Source organism: Dama dama, chromosome 17 (assembly GCF_033118175.1).
Source record: "Dama dama isolate Ldn47 chromosome 17, ASM3311817v1, whole genome shotgun sequence".
Taxonomy (NCBI): Eukaryota; Metazoa; Chordata; class Mammalia; order Artiodactyla; family Cervidae; genus Dama; species Dama dama.
This window is the reverse complement of record NC_083697.1, coordinates 62,423,556-62,444,793: the sequence shown is the minus strand read 5'-3', so window position 1 is coordinate 62,444,793 and position 21,238 is coordinate 62,423,556. Positions and strand designations below refer to the sequence as shown.

The 21,238-nt window shown below is 37.0% G+C and overlaps 1 protein-coding gene across 4 annotated transcripts in view; it reads right to left on the bottom strand.

The window, feature by feature from the left end:
* KLHL5 (kelch like family member 5) overlaps positions 1 to 21,238 on the bottom strand; it is an 83,370-nt gene that overhangs the window by 48,671 nt on the left and 13,461 nt on the right. Inside the window, exons 1-2 of one of the 4 annotated variants that reach the window (XM_061164572.1) lie at positions 11,461 to 11,947; positions 10,263 to 10,361 (exon numbers count right to left, since the gene is read on the bottom strand). The exons of 1 other annotated variant lie outside the window; for it this stretch is intronic. In XM_061164572.1, coding sequence (XP_061020555.1) covers positions 10,263 to 10,361; positions 11,461 to 11,843 — 482 coding nt within the window. In that variant the 5' untranslated portion in view covers positions 11,844 to 11,947. Of the gene's footprint in view, positions 1 to 2,178; positions 2,301 to 10,262; positions 10,362 to 11,460; positions 11,948 to 21,238 lie in introns of those variants that run through there. 2 more of the 4 variants (XM_061164575.1, XM_061164574.1) reach the window with 2 other exon arrangements.

The window sequence follows — 21,238 nt, the reverse complement described above, 5'->3', positions numbered from 1 at the left end:
AAGTAAAGTTGGCGGGAGGGAAGTGCTCCTATATTTTGCATCACATTTCTTATGCTTTATAATAAATTCTCAGTAATGACTGGATAATGAATTAGCTGAGTGATTTTTGAGTGATGAGTTGCCATCATCAAAACACATGTTAATGTTTAATTCTGAAAGAACAACAGAACTTTATAATACTAACATCACTAAGTTATAACAGGCTAGCTTTGATGTTGGTATAAGTCCAATTAATAAAGGGGCCATCTCTTTTCTTGTCAAGAACTTTCAAGGTATTTAGTTCTTCAATCTGAGACATGAATCAAGATAATCTGGAAAGCATTTCAGCTTTTGTGTTCAAGGTCTCATTCCTTACGACTGATTCAGCAGGTCTGAGGTGAGACCTGAACATCATATTTTTTAAAGCCCTACAGATGATCCTAACACATCCTGGATTAAAGGCCACTGATAGACGTCAGAGAAGAGATGCATACATTATACAAGTCAGCACGTGATCAATGCACAGATTCAAAACACTGATATACGTAACAGATACTTCAAACGTGTAAACTGAATTTCTTTCAATATTTTAAATGAACTAGTAGAACTTAATACTTGTTATTTTCAAAATGAGCATAATGGTAAAACATTAAAATTATTTAAATACATACACATTAACAAACAACTATTTGTGCTTCTAAAATAACATTTTTAACTTAATTTGCTTTCAAGGCTTCATTTGTTATCAGGTGTTAAACATGCCATTTCAATGATGTGTTGAACATGTTATTTCAAGGCAACAATTAATTCAGAGATTTCTGGGTATAGCAATCATTCCCACTGCTTTAGATGAAGGATCAAAAGTAGTACAGGCTTCTGATTTGTGTCTGTGGAAGACTGAAGCCATCCATTCACAAAAGGAACATGAAAGAGGGAGGAAAAGAGCTGATCACACATGAAAAGCTGCACAGCTTTCCAACATTTCTTGTTCGAGGAAATTTGGGGTTTTGTACATACAATTTTAATAATGTAAGAATTTACTTATAAAAGAATTTACTGCATATCGATACAACTGTAGAACCCTAGCCATTAGAACCATTATATACAGAATCTTTGTATCTAGAAAGAATCTATGTGGTCATTTAATTCAACCCCCTTACTCTGCAGATGAGAAAATTTTGAGGCCCAGAACAGCACAAAGCGATCAACCAAGGACATATAGGCAGCTGGATACAAAGCCAGGACCTGAAGGCATTCAGAACGTTGGTCAAACCACTCACAAAGGAATGGAAATTTTTGCTAACCTCTGCCCTAAGCAACAGTGAGTACAAAGACTAAAGGTTTGAAGGGAGGATGACAGTAGAAAGTGAATGAGAATAATTTAACAAGAGGACACTAGACTTAAAGATCTTAGACAAAAGTCTACTACTCTGTTACTGCCCCTTAGCTAGGTGTAAGAGAAAAGGGGTCTCTTAGGCGTCTATGTGTAGAGATCACATCTCTCTCTCTGGTTAATCAAATGTATTTAATACTGTGGGTCTGTGTAGTTTATAGTGTCAGTATTACTGCTATTACTGCTTTTTCCTATTATGTGCTTTGGTTTGGAGGCGTGAACTGGAGAGGTATGGTGTATGATTAAGAATATTTTAGGAAGGTTCTAGAGCTGTGCTGTCCAATACAGTAGCTACTAGCCCCATGTGGCTATTTTAATTAAAATAAAAATTCACTTATTTAGTTGAACCAATCATATTTCAAATGCTCAAGTAGCCCCATGGGGCTAGTGGCTGCCAGACTGGACAGTGCAGATACAGGACATTTCTGTCATTGCAGAAATTGCTTCCTAATGCATAGTGCTAATTTGACTCTGTCACCATGTATCTGGACAAGTATTTAACTTCTCTAAGTTTTATTTCCAACAGCAATACAGATAAGTAATACATAATACTTTCTTTTAGAGGATCCTTCATGGGAAGATTATTAAATGAAGTAATGAATGCATGGCCCTAGCATAGAATGAGTATACAATCAAGGTAAATGAACTCCTGTGGTAGAGCCTCACTTTTCAAAGGCCAATGGAAAGACCTGTAATCTCAGTCTTTTGCCTTACACACTGTTGTTCATTTGGTTGTCTTCTTAAAAAACGACTCCTAGCATTATTAATTTTTATAACTAAATTTCCTAATTCCTAATTAAAATGACCTTTAAAGAAAGCTGAGCGCCGAAGAATTGATGCTTTTGAACTGTGATGTTGGAGAAGACTCTTGAGAGTCCCTTGGACTGCAAGGAGATCCAACCAGTCCATCCTCAAGGAGATCAGTCCTGGATATTCATTGGAAGGAATGCTGAAGCTGAAGCTGATGCTGAAGCTGAAACTCCAATACTCTGGCCACCTGATGAGAAGAACCAACTCACTGGAGAAGACCCTAATGCTGGGAAAGATTGAAGGCGGGAGGAACAGGGGACGACAGAGGATGAGATGATTGGATGGCATCACTGATGCGATGGACAGGAGTTTGAGTAGGCTCCGGGAGCTGGCGATGAACAGGGAAGCCTGGCGTGCTGCAGTGCATGGGGTTGCAAAGAGTCAGACACGACTGAGCGACTGAACTGACTTAACACACCCAGGAGACATCCTAACCCATAATGTAAACATCTGGGAATAGGCTATTTATGGAGCATTTAAAACACATCTGTCTGTGAGTTCTACTTGATCCCTGCATGGTAACAGAGGAAAATATCTAACATTTCCGCTTAGTTTTATTTCTTTGATGTTACTAAGATGGTAAGTCATATTTCAAAGAACTGCATCATGAGATCATTCAAATCTTTTATAACAGACATTCAATACAGAATAATGAACTCTACATTGCTGGATATTTCCAGGTCACAGGGAAACATTTAATTTCTAGCTTACCGTTCCTCTGCAGTAGGCAATGAATTTGTAAGTCAGAAAAATGCCTGAACAGAAAAGAGGCAAAAGTATCAAACAAATCAAGTCACCAGCTATTTAAGATGAAGCACTGCACCAGTTCTTAAGACTGTGGGGATGCAAAGAAGATATGATTTTCTTTTTCAGTGAAGGGACTTGGAATTTGAGGAGCTGAGTTTTATGAATTAGAAAAAAAGTAACTAGCAACAATAATCACTTGCAGTTCTTCAGATTTCACGTGTGTGCACACAGTATGCACTATGGCCAAAACTACCTCTTTATTACAAATTATTTAGATTTCTTCACTTTCATCACCAGAACTTGCATTAGGCGTTCTTTTCTCTTTTTTTTTGGTATTTATTTATCTGCTGTGCTGGGTCTTAGTTGTAGCATGCGGGAATTTTAGATGTGGCATGTGGGATCTAGTTTCCTGACCAGGGATGGAACCCAGGCCCCCTGCATTGAGAGCTCTGAGTCTTTGTCAGTGGACCTCTAGGGAAGTACTTGCATTAGGCTTTTTTTTTTTTTTTTGCATTAGGCTTTCTTAATGGAGTAATTTTTTCAAAAGAAGTTTTAAAAATCACTTCCCAAGGATTATACACTATATGATTTTGAGTAGAAAACAAAGCTGCATTGAAACTCTATTCATGGTCTGTCTGGCTCACTCCCTAGATAAGTGATTTACTCCTAGCCACCTGCCTCAGCTTTTGGCATTCAGAATTCATGCCTTTGCCAAAGTGCAAATGACTATATCGTGAATCTTTTGGCATCTTTTGCACATATTCAAAGTCACAAATGTAAAATAGGAATGCAAATTGCTTAGTATAGGCTAGCAGTCTCTAAAAGAATTTTTATGCATATCCTTTACAGTATACTTTTAAGCATGTGCCCCAATATATAGACATTTTGAGTTTATAAAAGATATACATATATCATCATACAATTACTTATATTATAAAACAAAAAATAGAGATTTAAAAGATAAAATGTAAATAAATACATTCCAATTATCCATATTTTACCATTCCTCCAACAAATCATCTTGTACATTCCCAATTGGAATGTAACTGGTATCAGAATACACAGAAAGGAAAGATCAGTATGGGCTAATGTCTGGAAAGGCAACAAGTAACAGATGAGATCTGATTACTGAAACTCTGAGAGTTTAGATGAGTAACTTGGAGTTTAGATGAGTAACAAGGAAGAGGAATTGGAGTCATCTCTCTTAAGGTGAGGACAAGGCGAGGTGCATACGGAGAAATGACAAGAGGCAAAGAAAAAGAATACCTTCACCTCTTCCCTTCTCAAGAGATATATTTTTGAATTTAAGGCGTTCTCTGCTGGTCCTGTGGCCAGAATATCTGTAGTGAAGAGAGTTAAGTGTTGTTTATATAAGAATCAAAACCTCTAAAACAATAACCAGTGTGAAGGAGAAAGGCCAGGGGGCACTCTTATGCAATGCTGCTGAGAATTAAAATAGTTAACACCCCTGAAGGGCTTCCCAGGTGGCTCAGTGGGTAAAGAATCCATTTGCAATTCAGGAGCCATAGCAGACGCAGGTTCGATCCCTGAGTTGGGAAGATCCCCTGGAGAAGTGCATGGCAACCCACTCCAGTGTTCTTGCCTTGAAAATCCCATGGATGGAGGAGCCTGGTGGGGCTACAGTTCATTGGGTCACAAAAAGTCGGACGTGACTGAAGCAACTGAGGATGGACACACTCGATGTTCCTGAAATGACTTTGATAATACAGATCAAAAACCCTAAAAAATGTGCACACTTGTGGGGCTTTATCTAGAGGAAACAGTCATCTGTAGGCAGAGATCTAGCTAGGGGGTGTAGGGGAGGGGGTTATCACAGGTTGTTTCCGATAGGAAAATATTGGTTAAATAACCACAAGTTTTGTCTGTGCATAGAATGATTCAGCCCTTTAAAAAGATACAGAAGAACATTTAATGCCATAGCAGGTTGTTTTATTGGATACTGCCTTTCCCTATCCAGGATTCTTTCTTATGGTGACAGATCCATCTCTCCCTTTTGGGAAACCACACATTCCCTACCTCAGCTCTCAGGGATTGGGCAGAGGTGACTCCTCCCACTGGGCAGAGGTGAGCAAGGGTCCAAGGCCTGGCCAATAGGAGTGTCATATCTTCTGGCAATCACGATCAGTTGGGTGGACATGAGATCCAAACAAGGCCAGAGAGTCAGTTTCAAGATCTTAGTTGATACTCTTGGAAAAGAGTCACTCTCTTTCCACTGAGGAGGCTAAGCTGATAAAAAAGTAAGCTTGGAGCTGCTAGCGGCTTTTTGCTACCACACAGATAGCCTGCATGAGGAAATGTCATCACAGAGGAAAAGAGAATCTAGAGAGGGAGGAAAAGAAAAGATTTCTGGCATTATTTGAATATTTGGATTCATCACATCTAAAGTTGAGCTTTTACTTACTTCTGTGAATCAAAAACTTTAGTTTTTGCTAGGCAGTTTGAGCTGGGTTTCTGCCTTTTGTGACCTAATTTTATGTTTGTTGTTGTTTAGTCCATAAGTTGTGTCTGACTCTTTGCGACTCCATGGGATATCCCAGGCAAGAATACTGGAGTTGGTTGCCATTTCCCTCTCCAAGGGATTTTTCCAACCCATGGATCAAACCTACATCTCCAGCTTGGCAGGCGGATTCTTTACCACTGAGACATCTGGAAAGCCCCTAATTTTATGTTTCAGCTCAGCTTAGTTCAGTAGCTCAGTCATGTCCGACTCTTCGCGACCCCATGGACTGCAGCACGCCAGGCCTCCCTGTCCGTCACCAACTCCCAGAGCCTACTCAAATTCATATCCATTGAGTCGGTGATGCCATCCAAACAACTCATTCTCTATCGTCCCCTTCTCCTCCCACTTTCAATCTTTCCCAGCAGCAGGGTCTTTTCCAATGAGTCAGTTCTTCACATCAGGTGACCAAAGTATTGGAGTTTCAGCTTCAGCATCAGTCCTTCCAATGAATATTCAGGACTGATTTCCTTGAGGATGGACTGGTTGGATCTCCTTGCTGTCCAAGGGACTCTCAAGAGGAATGAGTGAATTTAACTCAGATGACCATTATATCTACTACTGTGGGCAGGAATCCCTTAGAAGAAATGGAGTGGCCGTCATAGTCAACAAGAGAGTCTGAAATGCAGTACTTGGATGCAATCTCAAAAACGACAGAATGATCTCTGTTCATTTCCAAGGCAAACCATTCAATATCACGGTAATCCAAGTCTATGCCCCAACCAGTAATGCTGAAGAAGCTAAAGTTGAATGGTTCTATGAGACCTACAAGACCTTCTAGAACTAACACTCAAAAAAGATGTCCTTTTCATTATAGGGGACTGGAATACAAAAGTAGGAAGTCAAGAAACACCTGGAGTAACAGGCAAATTTGGCCTTGGAGTACAGAATGAAGTAGGGCAAAGGCTAATAGGGTTTTGCCAAGAGAACGCACTGGTCATAGCAAACACTCTCTTCCAACAACACAAGAGAAGACTCTACACATGGACATCATCAGATGGTCAATACCGAAATCAGACTGATTATATTCTTTGCAGCCAAACATGGAGAAGCTCTATACAGTCAGCAAAAACAAAAACAACAACAAAAAGAAGACTCTTGAGAGTCCCTTGGACTGCAAGGAGATCCAGCCAGTCCATCCTAAAGGAAATCAGTCCTGGGTGTTCATTGGAAGGACTGATGTTGAAGCTGAAACTCCAATACTTCGGCCATCTGATGATGCGAAGAGCTGACTCATTTGAAAAGACCCTGACGCTGGGAAAGACTGAGAGCAGGAGAAGGGGACGACAGAGAATGAGATGGTTGGATGGCATCACTGACTCAATGGAGATGTGTCTGGGTAAACTCCAGGTGTTGGTGATGGACAGGGAGGCCTGGCGTGCTGTTGTTCTTGGGGTCGCAAAGAGTCAGACACTACTGAGTGACTGAACTGAACCCTATATGAAATATTTAACATACGTGTGTGCACATACATGCACATATAGACACACACATACAGAGGGTTTTCTGGGGAAAGGTTCTATAGCTTATGTCAAGGGAATCCATGATATGACTTGGGCTTATGTGTGAGGAGGACATTACAATACATCCTTTCTTGATATAGGTACAATATAGTAGAACTTCTTTGCTATCTCTGGAAGAAAAGGCTTTTTTTCATGTGGAGATGTATAAGATTTTAATTTTAAAATGAATCAGAATTAATAGACTGGCTCAAACAAGATGTTTGACATAAAAACATAACATTAAAAAGGGTCAACAACAGAAAGAGACACTGCTAATTACTTTTAATTAATTCTACATAAATTCTTGGGTTTAAAATGTATGCCCCTATTAAGATCTGTCCTAATCTAGACCTCTATTAAATAAAGAATACTTCATCTAATGAGGAAAAAAAGGGTCAAGGGAAAAAAGGGTCAATAAAAAAGGGGTAGCACTTGAGAAATGTTATATTATGAAGATAACCCCTTACTGGGAGATGAGAAAGGTTAGGTCTTCAAGATGAGTCAAAGAAAGGCAAATCAACAGACCAAGGAACAGAAGAGTTCAAGGATATCTGCTGAATATCCTTCATATTCATAGCAAGTAATGAATATGATGGATCGGATGACTGTGGAATGGCTGTCAAGTCAGTAAAAGTCAGGCAGAGGTGGCTTTTTTCAAGAACCACGCTGAGAAAATTAGCTGAGGAGAGAAGGTAAAACAGGTTAGAATGAATCAGTAACTATTAAGTTAATCCAAAGTGAACTCAGTGATTAAATGAAAAGTCACAGAGAACTGCCTACTGGTATTTGCACATCAAATTTACACGTTAATGGTTTGGGTTCAAAATGCAGCTATTTCCAAGAGACCATGGTCAATATTAACAATGGTAAGTCAGATTGATGATATCTATCATTGATTTAGATGTAATAAAAATGGCCCTTTACCTCTGTGGTCTTCCTCCCTAAAACTTATAACTCCAGTTTAATCATGAGAAAAGTATCAGACAAATCCCAATTGAGTAAGACATTCTGCAAAATACCTAACCACTACTCCCCAAACTGCCAAGGTCATCAAAAACAAGGGAAGTCTGAGAAACTGTCACAGCCTAGAGGAGCCTAAGGATGTATGATGATTAAATGTAATCGGTATCCTAGGTGGGATCCTGTAACAGAAAAAGAACTTTAGGTATTTAGACATTAAAGAAATCTGAATAAAGTATGGTCTTTAGTTAACAATAATGTACCATATTGGTTCACAGTAATGGATACACCATATTCTAACATGTTAATAACCTTTAGGGAAATAATAGGTAAAACTGGGTGTGGGATATATAGGAAGTCACTACATTATCTCTGTAATTTTCCTGTAAATCTGAAAGTATTATAAAAATATAAACTTTAGTTTTTTAAAAATGTGGTTTCATTTTACTTACTATTTTTGAGCAAGTTAGTTAACCTTTCTGTGCCTCACTGGCCTTATCTCTACAGTTAGAATGACAAACAGTGGCAATCTAACTCAGAAATCTGTGAAGACTAAATGATGTAATATAGTACTAAAACGCTTAGAACAGTGTCTCACAGATATTAAAGACCCAGTCAGTATTGGCTATTATTTTATTGGGATATTTAGAAAATATAGTAGTATTTTCTATATAGTGACTAAAAAATAGTCTGATATAAAAAATGTTAAACTCTAACTTTATAAACAAGGTTGAAATAATGAAAATTTCTCTGCTATGTAAAAATTCCGTAATTTCAAAGTCGGCCAATCAAATACAGTGTAAACTGTGTTTCTGTTACGGTCCCATGACGAGTTATCACGTAAACCTGGCTGGCCCTGGTGAAAATTCATCTTGAGTTACAGTCATAGAAACCTACTGCTCACACAAAAGGTCACAATGCTGTTACTCAGGGCCTAAAATTCCTCAAGGTGTAAAAATCAAAGTTTGTATTTTAATAACAAAGTAACGACATTGGAGAGAAAGTGGCTAAGCTATAGACACAAGATCAGTTAAAAGACAAGAAACTTTTAAATCACTTAGGTGTGAGACAGCAGAAATTACCATAAGTTGAAGAGTTAGGCAGGTTTGAAAACAAGTGTATCATATGTATTCCCCCATCATGTCATGTCAGTCTATGGTATACTGAAATAATATGTTTGCTACATATTTTATTGCAAATACTATATAAGGAAAAGAACTATTCCCAAGTTATATACAAAATCTGATGAATGTCAGTGTAGCTTCTTTTAACATTAACAGTGATAGTTTTTGATTTGTTTACAGTAGAAGGGCAACCACCTAGAGAGATTGCTCACTTAATCAAAAGGCTGGCAGCAAATAAATGTATCCTCATGATGAAGATCAAGGACTTAGATGGAGGGCTGAAGGAGGATATGAAAATTAGATACATTTAATCTGTAAAAAAACGGAAAAGTAAAAGTACACACACAAATGACATTTCTAAAGTCTAAGCTGATTTTTACTTTTTTTGCAGTAAGATGTTGGGATAAAAATTTCTGACACATTTCCTCTCGTATCTAAAAATCAAAGACATTTTAAGTACATTTTATTTTTGAAATAATATTTTAGAAAGAGTTTGATCACTGCAGATGTGAACTGTTTATTCCCTTATTATTTACTTTTTCAATCTTCTCTATTAGCATTTTAAAAACAACTACATTCATTTTAAATTTTAGAAAATATAATTTTCTGATTTTTATAACTCCTACAAATAAAAACAGCAATTACATATTCTTGAACTATGCACACAGCAATCTCAGCACCCCCCAAAAAGCAATCTTTTTCTGTCATAATGAATATCCCTTCAAGACGAGATTTTAATGTGGATACTAAAGAACAGAGTAACTTAATTTCGGGAATCATTAGCTTTGCAAACTACCTTTGCTGTAAGAAGTACATGACAGTGACCCATGTGTATAACATAAGATTATATACATGTATATAAATTTTATACTCCCTCACATATGTGTAATCTCTCCAGGCAGTAGACACATGCTAAGATTTTTATAACTTATGCTGGTAAATGAATGAACCCTTTTTTTTCTCTAATTTTGTTAAAATATTCTTGAAACGTTATACTGATTTTCAAATGCAAAGATGATTACTCTTTGGTTTCTCACAAAAATGGTAAATCCTGAACCTTTTACTAAATAAATTATTCCTTTTACGGCAACAAGTATCCAAAGAAAACACAAAACAATGAAACCATATTAATTCAAATGATCTCCATGTGAAAATTATCAGTGGCTTCTATTAATATAATGCTAAATCATGAACTAATTAAATTTTTAAAAATTAAATATACTAGTTACCTATGTAAAGATATTCCCCTCTCTCCATTACACAAATGAGCATAGATGACTGGTCTATACTTGTTATTATTCCAACACCACAGTTCAGAATTCCATATTCTGAAGATTAGAAGAGAAGGTAGTAAATATCCCCAAGGAAGAGATACTTGGATATATGAACTCATTTTGTCTCCATCTCTTATGATGCCCATATTAATAATAACCAACATACAAATTACAAGTGTTATCAAAACCTGCAGAGAAATTTTAAAAGAAAATGGATCCAGTAATTAATCTAGAAAAAAAAGCCTTTAAATATTTTTGAGTGAAGATGAATCAGAAGAGTGACTTTCAGGCTCTAACTTATTTCTTAAGATGTGATAGTAGTTTAAACTGATTAAGAAGAAAATTCATTTCAAAAGTAAAGTCTGGCTCCATGGGTGAAGATGGATAGTCATATGAATTTAACCAATTTTTAATTTTCAAACTCATTTCCCCTTCTTTTTGCCCCCTTTCTACCAGCTGACCACATCTAGCTCCTCTGTGTTCCCTTATACTTTCCTGAAAGAACGTCCTTCATTTCCCTAAATAGCACAATTTTCACTGAAGTGAAGGTAACAGGAATTAGTAGCTGTCATCTCAGAAAGAGACGTGCTACTGTATATTCTCTGTATCAGTCAAGAGGGCTGCAATGTAGGACAAAGAGAAATAACCATAAGAAAAATATTATTGATAACCACAATGGTGTAAATAAAAATTACTGGCAACTACAATGTGCATCTCCTTGTAAAACCTTTCACCTTCATTAAAATTAAAAAATGTCTATAATCTGTTGCAAACTGAAATGTCATAAAATTTTCTGTACTACAGAAATGTCTCCTATAGTTTTGCTGTAAGACTATAGAAGGCACATGAATGAAGCAAACTCCAAGGCATGATGCATAAAACTGCTACCATACATTATTTTCAAAGCAGAGCCGGATCTATATATGGAACACAAGATATTTCAAAATGAAAGCTATTTGTTGTCTTTATAATTTTCCAGAATTAAAATCAATATTAGAACATTTAAAAAAATCCCAGTAAAAGTACCACATATACATACCATTATATATATATGTGTGTAATCACAGATTTTAAACAAAATACTAAATTATTTTAAACAGTATAGAGAATATCCCCCCACACCCCATTTCTAACAGTAAAAAAAATAATCAACCTGCATGAACTGGAATCAGATTCATTTTCTTCTTCACTAGTGCCATCATCCACTTCTGGTCTATCCAGCCAATGTGCACCGCCACAATCTTCTGCTGTAAACTCAAACGCAGGGACTTCAGAGGTGGATGCCATTGGCCAAGAAGGTGAATTCTGAAAATCCAGTTGGCTGGACCTTCGGTAACCAATTGAAGCCAAAGGCAATTGCAGGCTACATGGATCTAAAAACTTTCTCCCACCGTTTGCTCCGGTCTGTCCTCGATTCCAAAATTCTCCCTGCTGGCTGTCAACTGTAGAATTAGGAGATGATGCTTGATGGCTAAACCACCTCCATCTGATTTTCAAAATCTGCTTCACATCAAACTCTTTACGAGAACCAGACATCCTCAGAGAAACCAAGTGATCGTCTAGGCAACGGGCAAAAAGCACTGCACACAGATTTGTGCATCCGACCAAGACAAGAGAAGTATATGCCCTGCTGTACACAATAAACAAATTGAAAGGAAAATAAATCACATTCACATATGTATCTACATTTACTTTTATACCAATATATCAGATTATAAAGAACAAAGGACAATGAAAAAAAGATGACACACGGTGGAACATTCCGTTCAATCAGAGCAAACTCTCACCCACCTATCCTGAAGCAGCTAGACTTTCCCCTGCTCTCCTTTCCCTTACTGACCATTAGCTCTCACAAACACTGACAGCATTCATTAAAGTCCTTTTAAATGCAGAACACCACCCCCTTTTTCTTAAGCCACAAATGACAGAGGCAGAAAGCACTATCCCTTGCAGTGTCTGTCTCTGCTGCTTAGGATGTTAACTCTTTTATTGCTGAAACAAGGAATGTATTCCACGGCATTTTCCTTTGTACTTAAAAATCACTGTAAAACTAAAATATTTCTGTTTTTATATTAAGTTCCTAAGTGAAATTTCACAATCAGTTTTTTAGAAAGCATTTCTGAATTAGATGAGTTACAGTGATGTTGAAGCTGTACTCTGGATGGGGGTGAGAAAGGAGGAGAAATACAAAGGTGGGGCTCCCGTTCACTGCTCTCCACTTCTATCTTCTCCCTTAGGGAAAGGAGGGTGTTTCATTAATATAGTACGGTACTGGGTAAGACTTCATTTGAGCAAAGAATATTGAGAAGACTAAAGAGAAAGAAAAAGTTTGGAAACTACAAAGGATCAAGATATGACAGTACTTACTCTTTTTCAAATAAATAACCTGAAGTCAGTATGGCTCTATAATTATGACTGAGCCATTCTGATTTAGTACAGTAGACAAATTTCTATGACACTACTTAGCAAAAGGAAAATGTGGCTCAAGAAAGATACCTAGGACTGGGATAGGATTATTTCCTGGGTGTACAAATACCCTAATGGTACCCTCTGTTGTTGACAAAACAAAGTAATGGTCTGAACATGGTTATAGCTAAGGCACATTGATAAAGCAAATAAAAATCTATCAAATACAATCAAGTTTTAAAATACTGAATGGTAACTGTGAGCAAGACACTCTAGAAGGCATTGTGGGGGACACAGATACATACATCTTTGTTCTTACCCTCAAAAATAAATAAACTGAGTTACCAAAACAAAAAATGACAAGTTAAATATAAGAAACACTATAATGCTGCAGTATTAACATTTTGTTACCTACAAATACAGTATTTGAGCTTTCAGGGTGCTCAGTATCTAATGTTATGTCAAATGACCCCTCCAAAGAAAAAGGCTGCTTTGGAGGCTTACAAAATATTGTGAGGCATATACCTTAACCTTACGCAGCTCTTTAGGAGGATAAAAATTATTCAGAGACATAAGAATGAGAGGCACGAAAAGCCATATACAATTCTGTGCGAAACATTGTACAACAAACCTTAAATACTGTGTAAGAAAGAGAAAGGAGATATCAGCATGGTGTGGAGTGCTATGGGTCAGTCTGATTAGGGAGAAGGCTTCTAAGAATGGGAAGAAGTTGCGTAGGCAGAATGATGAAAGGTTTTATCAAGGAAGAAATGTATCCATAAAAGCATGAAGTGAGCATACTGACAAAGAAAGAGGGGGAGCCGTCGGTTTGATCAGCCAACCAGACATTCCTAGTTAATTTTAAGGAGTCGTAAGAGACAAAGCTGCATGCGTAAGATGACATAAGATGACGCCCTGAGCACACAGCCAAAGTGTAAAGGCTAGCAGGCAGTGTTAAGTGGACTGCTGAATAGGGCAGTGCTTTTAGAAAGTTAATTTGGCAGTAGCATGCAGCATGCGTTACAGTATGAAATGATACTCTTCCCTCTTCTTCACCTCTGCCAGACTCCTCCTATCCACAACCTTCCATCTCCACTCTACCTATCCAACTTTGTTTCTATTTTCCAACGTGGACACACTGCTTCAGAGTCTACATTATGGTGCTTCCTCTTCCACACGCTGTTTGTGTCTCAATTTCTCTAGTTTTGGAAATCCACTCACCCTTCAAGGTTTATCACTGGCACTGCTGCCCTTTAGAAAGGCTTCTCCAACTACTCTAGCCTTATGGTTCTCAACAAGAGTAGCACCAACCCCTCTGCTCCCACACCCCGAAAGTACGGGGCACGGATTTTTAGTTGTTGGAATGACAAAAGAGGTCACTGAGTGGGCAGGGGCCAGAGATGGTAAATATCTCTGAACAGACCCACACAATGAAGAAATGCCACTGATATAGACCCACACAGAAAGGCCACTGCAGTAGTTCATGATGATCTTACCATCGCTGTCTTCATGCAAATAAATATAATATTTACCAAGCATTTATATGTTTAAGGCACCACAAGAGGTAGACAAATAACAAAGATCCTTCTTTTAAGGGGGCTATTTATTGTGGCAGAGAAAAGAATAATTAAATGAACATTACAAATAAAGAATTTATTTTAATAAATATAACTTATATAAATAAAATTTTAAATTGGATTCAATCTGTCAATATGAGAACACTTACCAGAGAGTCCATTTACAATGTGCCAGCTCCAATCACTAATTTTAACTGTTTTGCTGTTTGGTTGACTGGTTGAAGCCTGAACACAAGAATGGACTTTAAAGGCCATTGAGATGCCAGACATTTCTCAATATGTGATAGAGAAGAAATCCAAAGACGTGAATGTTAAAATGTGGAAGCACGCCTCCAGTCCCAAGAGGGGCCAAAGACCCTTGTCACAGAGGAATGAGAAATGCATTAAATAAATACCTCTTCAGTAGAGAAGCTCTTCTGAGTAGGCTAGAGATGCAGGTGGGAGATTAGCCCCTGAAACAGGCTTTCTGATTAAAGGGAAACTAGGATCTTCGGTCGGAGAAGGCAATGGCACCCTACTCCAGTCCTCTTGCCTGGAAAATCTCACGGACGGAGGAGGCTGGTGGGCTGCGGTCCATGGGGCCGCTAAGAGTCGGACACGACTGAGCGACTTCACTTTCACTTTTCACTTTCATGCACTGGAGAAGGAAATGGCAACCCACTCCAGTGTTCTTGCCTGGAGAATCCCAGGGACAAGGGAGCCTAGCAGGCTGCCGTCTACGGGGTCTCAGAGTCAGACACTACTGAAGTGACTTAGCAGCAGCAGGATCTTCGGTTGGCAAAGGCCAAGCAGCAGTTTTTAACCACTACTGTAATAATCATGGGTTTAGTTACATAAATACATACATATGCATGTATATATAATGCCCTGCCCCCTCCTTCTACATCAGCAGGCTGACGCTGCATGCTTTTCTTCACTGAGATACTTATTTTGTAGATCTTCCCCACTCATTCTTCCTGGTAATCAATGCTGACAGCTTGGTGTATAACCTTTCACATCTTTCTCCATAGTTATAAAATTCATATCCAAACTTACATACATATATGTAGGAGTTTTTATGATTTTGTTTTATAAAAGAGATCATATTGTATACGTATTTTTGGCATTTTGATTTTATCTCCAAAATTATACACATGGAAATGTAAACTAATCATGACCTTTTTAATAGTTGCATAACATTTCATAACTGTAAAACGCAATTTATTAAACTATTTCCTTGCTAGTGGGCATGCAGATTGATTTTACGCTTGTTTTATGCTATTAAAATAATTTTGAAATAAAAATCCTTGTGAGACTTTTGTTATCTATGTAATTTATTCACAGAAGTGGAATTGCTGGGTTGAAAGTATGTCTATTTTAAGTTTGAAAAGATAAGTTAACTTTCATATAATTCATATTTTCAAAACTAAAGTGAGGGTATCCTTCTTATTTTCACAGGCCCACTAGTCAACAGTAAGTATTATCAGTCAGTTCAGTTCAATTGCTTAGTCGTGTCCGACTCTTTGCAATCCCATGGACTGCAGCACGCCAGGCCTCCCTGTCCATCACCAACTCCTAGAGTTTACCCAAACTCATCTCCATTGAGTTGGTGATGCCATCCAACCATCTCATCCTCTGTTGTCCCCTTCTCCTCCCACCCTCAATCTTTCACAGCATCAGGGTCTTTTCCAATGAGTCAGCTCTTTGCATTAGGTGGCCAAAGTATTGGAGTTTCAGCTTCAGCATCAGTCCTTCCAATGAACATTCAGGACTGATTTCCTTTAGGATGGACTGGGTGGATCTCCTTGCAGTCCAAGGGACTCTCAAGAGTCTTCTCTAACACCACAATTCAAAAGCATCAATTCTTCAGCGCTCAGCTTTCTTCATCATACAACTCTCACATCCATACATGACCACTGGAGAAACCATAGCCTTGACTAGACGGACCTCTTTTGGCAAAGTAATGTCTCTGCTTTTCAATATGCTGTCTAGGTTGGTGATAGCTTTTCTTCCAAGGAGCAAGTATCTTTTAACTTCATGGCTGCAGTCACCCTCTGCAGTGATTTCGGAGCCCCCCAAAATAAAGTCTGCCACTGTTTCCCCATCTATTTGCCATGAAGTGATGGGACTGGATACCATGGTCTTAGCTTTCTAAATGTTGAGCTTTAAGCCCACTTTTTCACTCTCCTCTTTCACTTTCATCAAGAGGCTCTTTAGTTTTTCTTCACTTTCTGCCATAAGGGTGGTGTCATCTGCATATCTGAGGTTACTGATATTTCTCCTGGCAATCTTGATTCCAGCTTGTGCTTCATCCAGTCCAGCATTTCACACGATGTACTGTGCATATAAGTTAAATAAGCAGGGTGAGAATATACAGCCTTGACGTACTCCTTTTCCTATTTGGAACCAGTCTGTTGTTCCATGTCCAGTTCTAACTGTTGCTTCCTGACCTGCATACAGATTTCTAACACCACAGTTCAAAAGCATCAATTCTTCAGCGCTCAGCTTTCTTCATCATACAACTCTCACATCCATACATGACCACTGGAGAAACCATAGCCTTGACTAGACGGACCCCCCCAGGTCATACCAGGTCAGGTGGTCTGGTATTCCCATCTTTTTCAGAATTTTCCAGTTTGTTGTGAAACTGTCCATCCACATAGTCAAAGGCTTTGGCATAGTCAATAAAGCAGAAATAGATGTTTTTCTGGAACTCTCTTGCTTTTTGGATGATCCAGCGGATGTTGACAATTTGATCTCTGGTTCCTCTGCCTTTTCTAAATCCAGTTTGAACACCTGGAAGTTCACAGTTCACGTATTGTTGAAGCCTGGCTTGGAGAATTTTGAGCATTACTTTGCTAGCGTGTGAGACGAGTGCAATTGTGCAGTAGTCATATTTCCAGTATGAGCCCTCTATTACCAACATCATTTTGATATAAACCACCTTCTTCCCACTGAATTGAGGTATTTTTGTTACGAATTTTAACAATTCAGGATGATAATTCTGTTCCACTATTTGTCTATTTTTATGCCAATATTAGTGTTTTAATTCCAGTACATTTATAAAATGTTAAATATCTGTTAAAGTTCCCATCTCCACATATATTCTTATACAATAATTTTTAAACTAATTTTGAGTATGTACTCTTCCATATATACTTCAGTATTACTCAATCCTCTCAAGAAAACTTCAACCCTATTAAGATTCTAATTGGGATTGTATTACATTTGTGTATTAACTTTAAGATGACTGGCATTTTATCATATCAAGGCTTCACATCAAAGCATACATGTTTTGTTTTGTTTTTAGTTTACTCAGATCTTATGCTCAACAATAGGGTTTTTAAATATTTTGTCTATAGACCCTGTGCCTTATTAAAATTTTTATTATGTTCTTTTCTCATTTTCTCACTGTTGTAAATGCATTTTTTTCTAGCATTTCCACATGGCTGTTGCCATTATAGTAAAAATACTGAGTACATTTATCTTATATCCAGTCATTTTCGTACTCCCTCATTAGCTATATTTTAAAAATTACTGTTCATTTCTTTTTAAGTTAGAGGTAACTTTGGGACATCTAGATGGAGATGTTAGATAGCTGGAAAAATGTTCCTGGAACTCAGTTCCAAGCTCCAAAGAACTCTACCAGATAGAGGCACCAAAGGACACCAAGAAGGAATACCCAATGAAGCAGAGGAAAACTGCAGGGTCTGGTGTTGGGCAAGTCAAGGAACACAGGTGTTTCAAGGCAAAAGGCATGGTCACTATGTCAAATAAGAGGTTGGGTCATGTGTGAAGAAAAATGTCCATAGCATTGGCAACATAAAAATTTTGCCAAATCAGATAGGAACAGTTTCAGTAAAGGGTTGGGGACAAAATCCAGATTGTGATGGGTTGAAGAGTTAACGGTAGATGAGAAATAAGAAACAGCATCTACAGACACCACCTTCAGAAAATTCTGCTCCATGGTGAGGCTATGGAATGAGACAATGGCTGGAAGAATTGAGAGGAATCAAGGTAATGGATCTATTTTGTCTACGTATTTGTTGATTTTAAATATATGGAACATATTAGAATGATGAGAATGATCCAACAGGAAGGTGAGACTGATGATTGTAGGTGGGAGCACTGGAGCAAAAAAAGTAAGACTTTGATAAAAGAAAAAGGGATGGTACCTAAGCACAGTGGACGGCTTGGATAGTCACTGTAGGTGGGATAATTCCTCTACCGTTAAGACTGTGACTTTCTAAATCCATTGGTTATTTTAAAAGGAAAGAAAAGACATACACTAAGCCGTCTATTCAAGTTGAAAATCCCTCTAAAAGAAGGAGTCATGAAATAATAAAGATTAGAGGAGAAACTAAAGAATAAAGAAATAAAAAGAATTAGAGACCTAGCTCTAAAAAATCTCTTCCCTTCTAGCAAGTTTAATCAAAGAAAAATTAGAACTTAGAGGACAACATGACCATTAAAATAAAATATTTAAAATAAAAGATCTAATTCTGTTATTTTATTTAATTCTTTAGTTTCTCCTCTAATAATTGATACAAGAAAAATTTTAAATGTCAAGTTGAGTAAGGGTAATGATAACAAATGTAGAGAATTTAGGTAAGCAAAGTTGGAAAATCCTCCTCAAAGACAGAGTTTGCTGGAAAATCCTTCATAGCTAGGTCTCTAACAATTTCTGCCTAAGCTTAAGCCTGGATATGTATTTTGGGGAAAAAATCTTTAACATCTATTAAAGATTATCTATTGATAAAGTAGCTTGCTATAGTCACCATGATAGAAAAGGGTCTATAGAACTACTTCCCAGAGTTAACACTGAATTCTTGGGCCAAATATTTTCCTTATGAAAAATATGTAATGTAGTAAACTTAAGCATTAATGTTTTCATGGCATGGAATTCAGAGTTTATTTAAATAACACTTTTTCTTCTGTCCCAGTAACTTTTACTATACAATATCATATTGTTTCACTCAAAAATTTATGCAATTCTGATGAGAAGTACTTCTTGGAATAATTACTGATGAAAGATCAATACATATCTAAAGTCATTACACTGTTAAATTATCAAAATGGTTTGCAAGGGTTACACATAAAAATTAGATCCATCATCACTATCTCCTTGACCCTCTTCCTTTTTTTTAATAGCACTTGTCACCATCAGGCATATTAGATGTTTATTCCCTTATTTGTTACTTTTATGCTCACCACAAATTAGCTGCGGTAGAACTTTGGCTCACAGCTGTACCTAGCACTTAGAACAGTATCTGAAAGACAGATGCTGAATAAGTATTTCTCTAATGAATGAATGAATCCAGTAGCTATAACAGCAATAATAAAAGACATATACTTGAAAAGTACACTTCTGGAATTATAAAATAAACTTAAGAATTGAATGTTAAAAAGAACATTAGAAAACATGTACTGCTGGTGAGAAAACCTCTTTAGTATTTTTTCAACTTAGGAAAATTCACAACATATTACTCTAAGAATTTCTTTTTTTCTATTTTGTTCTTTGGGTATAAAATTTTTATCACTTTGACATCTATTGGCTAAACAACAAATGTCTCTTAAGATTGACATAACATTTTTTTCAAATTGATTATCAAATTATATTCTGTAACTCTTTCTTGTTTTAACAACTTTGCTTCACTTAAACTTGGAATACAAAGGGTCACACATTGTTTAAAATAGATGTGTCAATTATGAACACATTTTTCAAAATGTAATTAAGGAATCCACATGCAACTTCTGCTTCAAAACTGCTCAAATGTTAAGTTTGTGAATTTAAAAGATGAAGTTATTCAATATGACAATAGCAACACTGAGATGTCATTAAGATAGATGGCTGATGAGCTCACGGCAACAGTGTGGCTTTCAAAGCTATGGCTTCACTCAGCAATTCAAATTACAGCCATCCAGTAACTGGTTTATATGGGTAATCACTATTATACAAACCTCTCTGCACATGGAGTTTTCACAAACAACAGTGTCTGTTTTATGAGTAATCAATTTTAATGAATTTATTCCTATCGTTTCAATATACACTAAATATACATATGTCATAAAACATATATATGGTATATGTTTTATATACCAGTAATATATAAGGCATAAAACACATCAGGAACTAATTCACTGTCCTAACTCAGCCACGCTTCACCTCCCCAGTTTTCCTCTCAACTAAAATAAGTTACAACATAAGATTTCAAAGAAACTTTTAAAGTTTGGTAATTCTGTCAAATTAAGTCTTTTAGCAGAATTTGGCTTATTTTAACAATTTGAAGACATTTAATTTCACTAAAATTTTAAAATGTGTGATAGCAGAAAATGTTCATTAAGTACCTAGATCAGGAAAGATGTGAGATTTAACTTTAATTCCAGAAATATATCAGATACTCTGTACCTCTTTTCCAAACTCATAAAAGCAAACATTATAAAGGTAAAAAAGAATCCTGTAATTATATAAACTCAATAAATTGTGCTATATGTAGAAAGAACTCAAAGATGAGAAACTAGACCGTAAAATCCATCAGGGCAGGGGTCACTATACTCCTAACAACTTGTATAGTGCACAACATTCAAACATTTCCTGAATTTAGACCAAAGAATAAATGACTAAATTAATGGCACAGACCTTCATCTGAAAGGTCTTAAAATACAGCAGAAGAGGGTTTTGAATGAAACCTTTACTAATTATCAAGGAGTAAATATGTCTTTTATTCTGGAAAAGATGAGGTTCTTGAGTTGAAAATTTAAGTATGCCTCAAAAAAATTAATTTGGCAGGTGAAGAATGGATTTGTAAGGGAAGATGCCATTGGTGGGAAAATCAGTTAGAAAACTCTTTGAGGTGACAGGATAGTAAACTTGGCTAGAAGCAATGTGATCTGAAAGGGGAGTGGCTGTTAAAACCTATTACAGGGTCAGGCCTTATAAAATGCCCATGTCAAATGGATAGGAAGGGG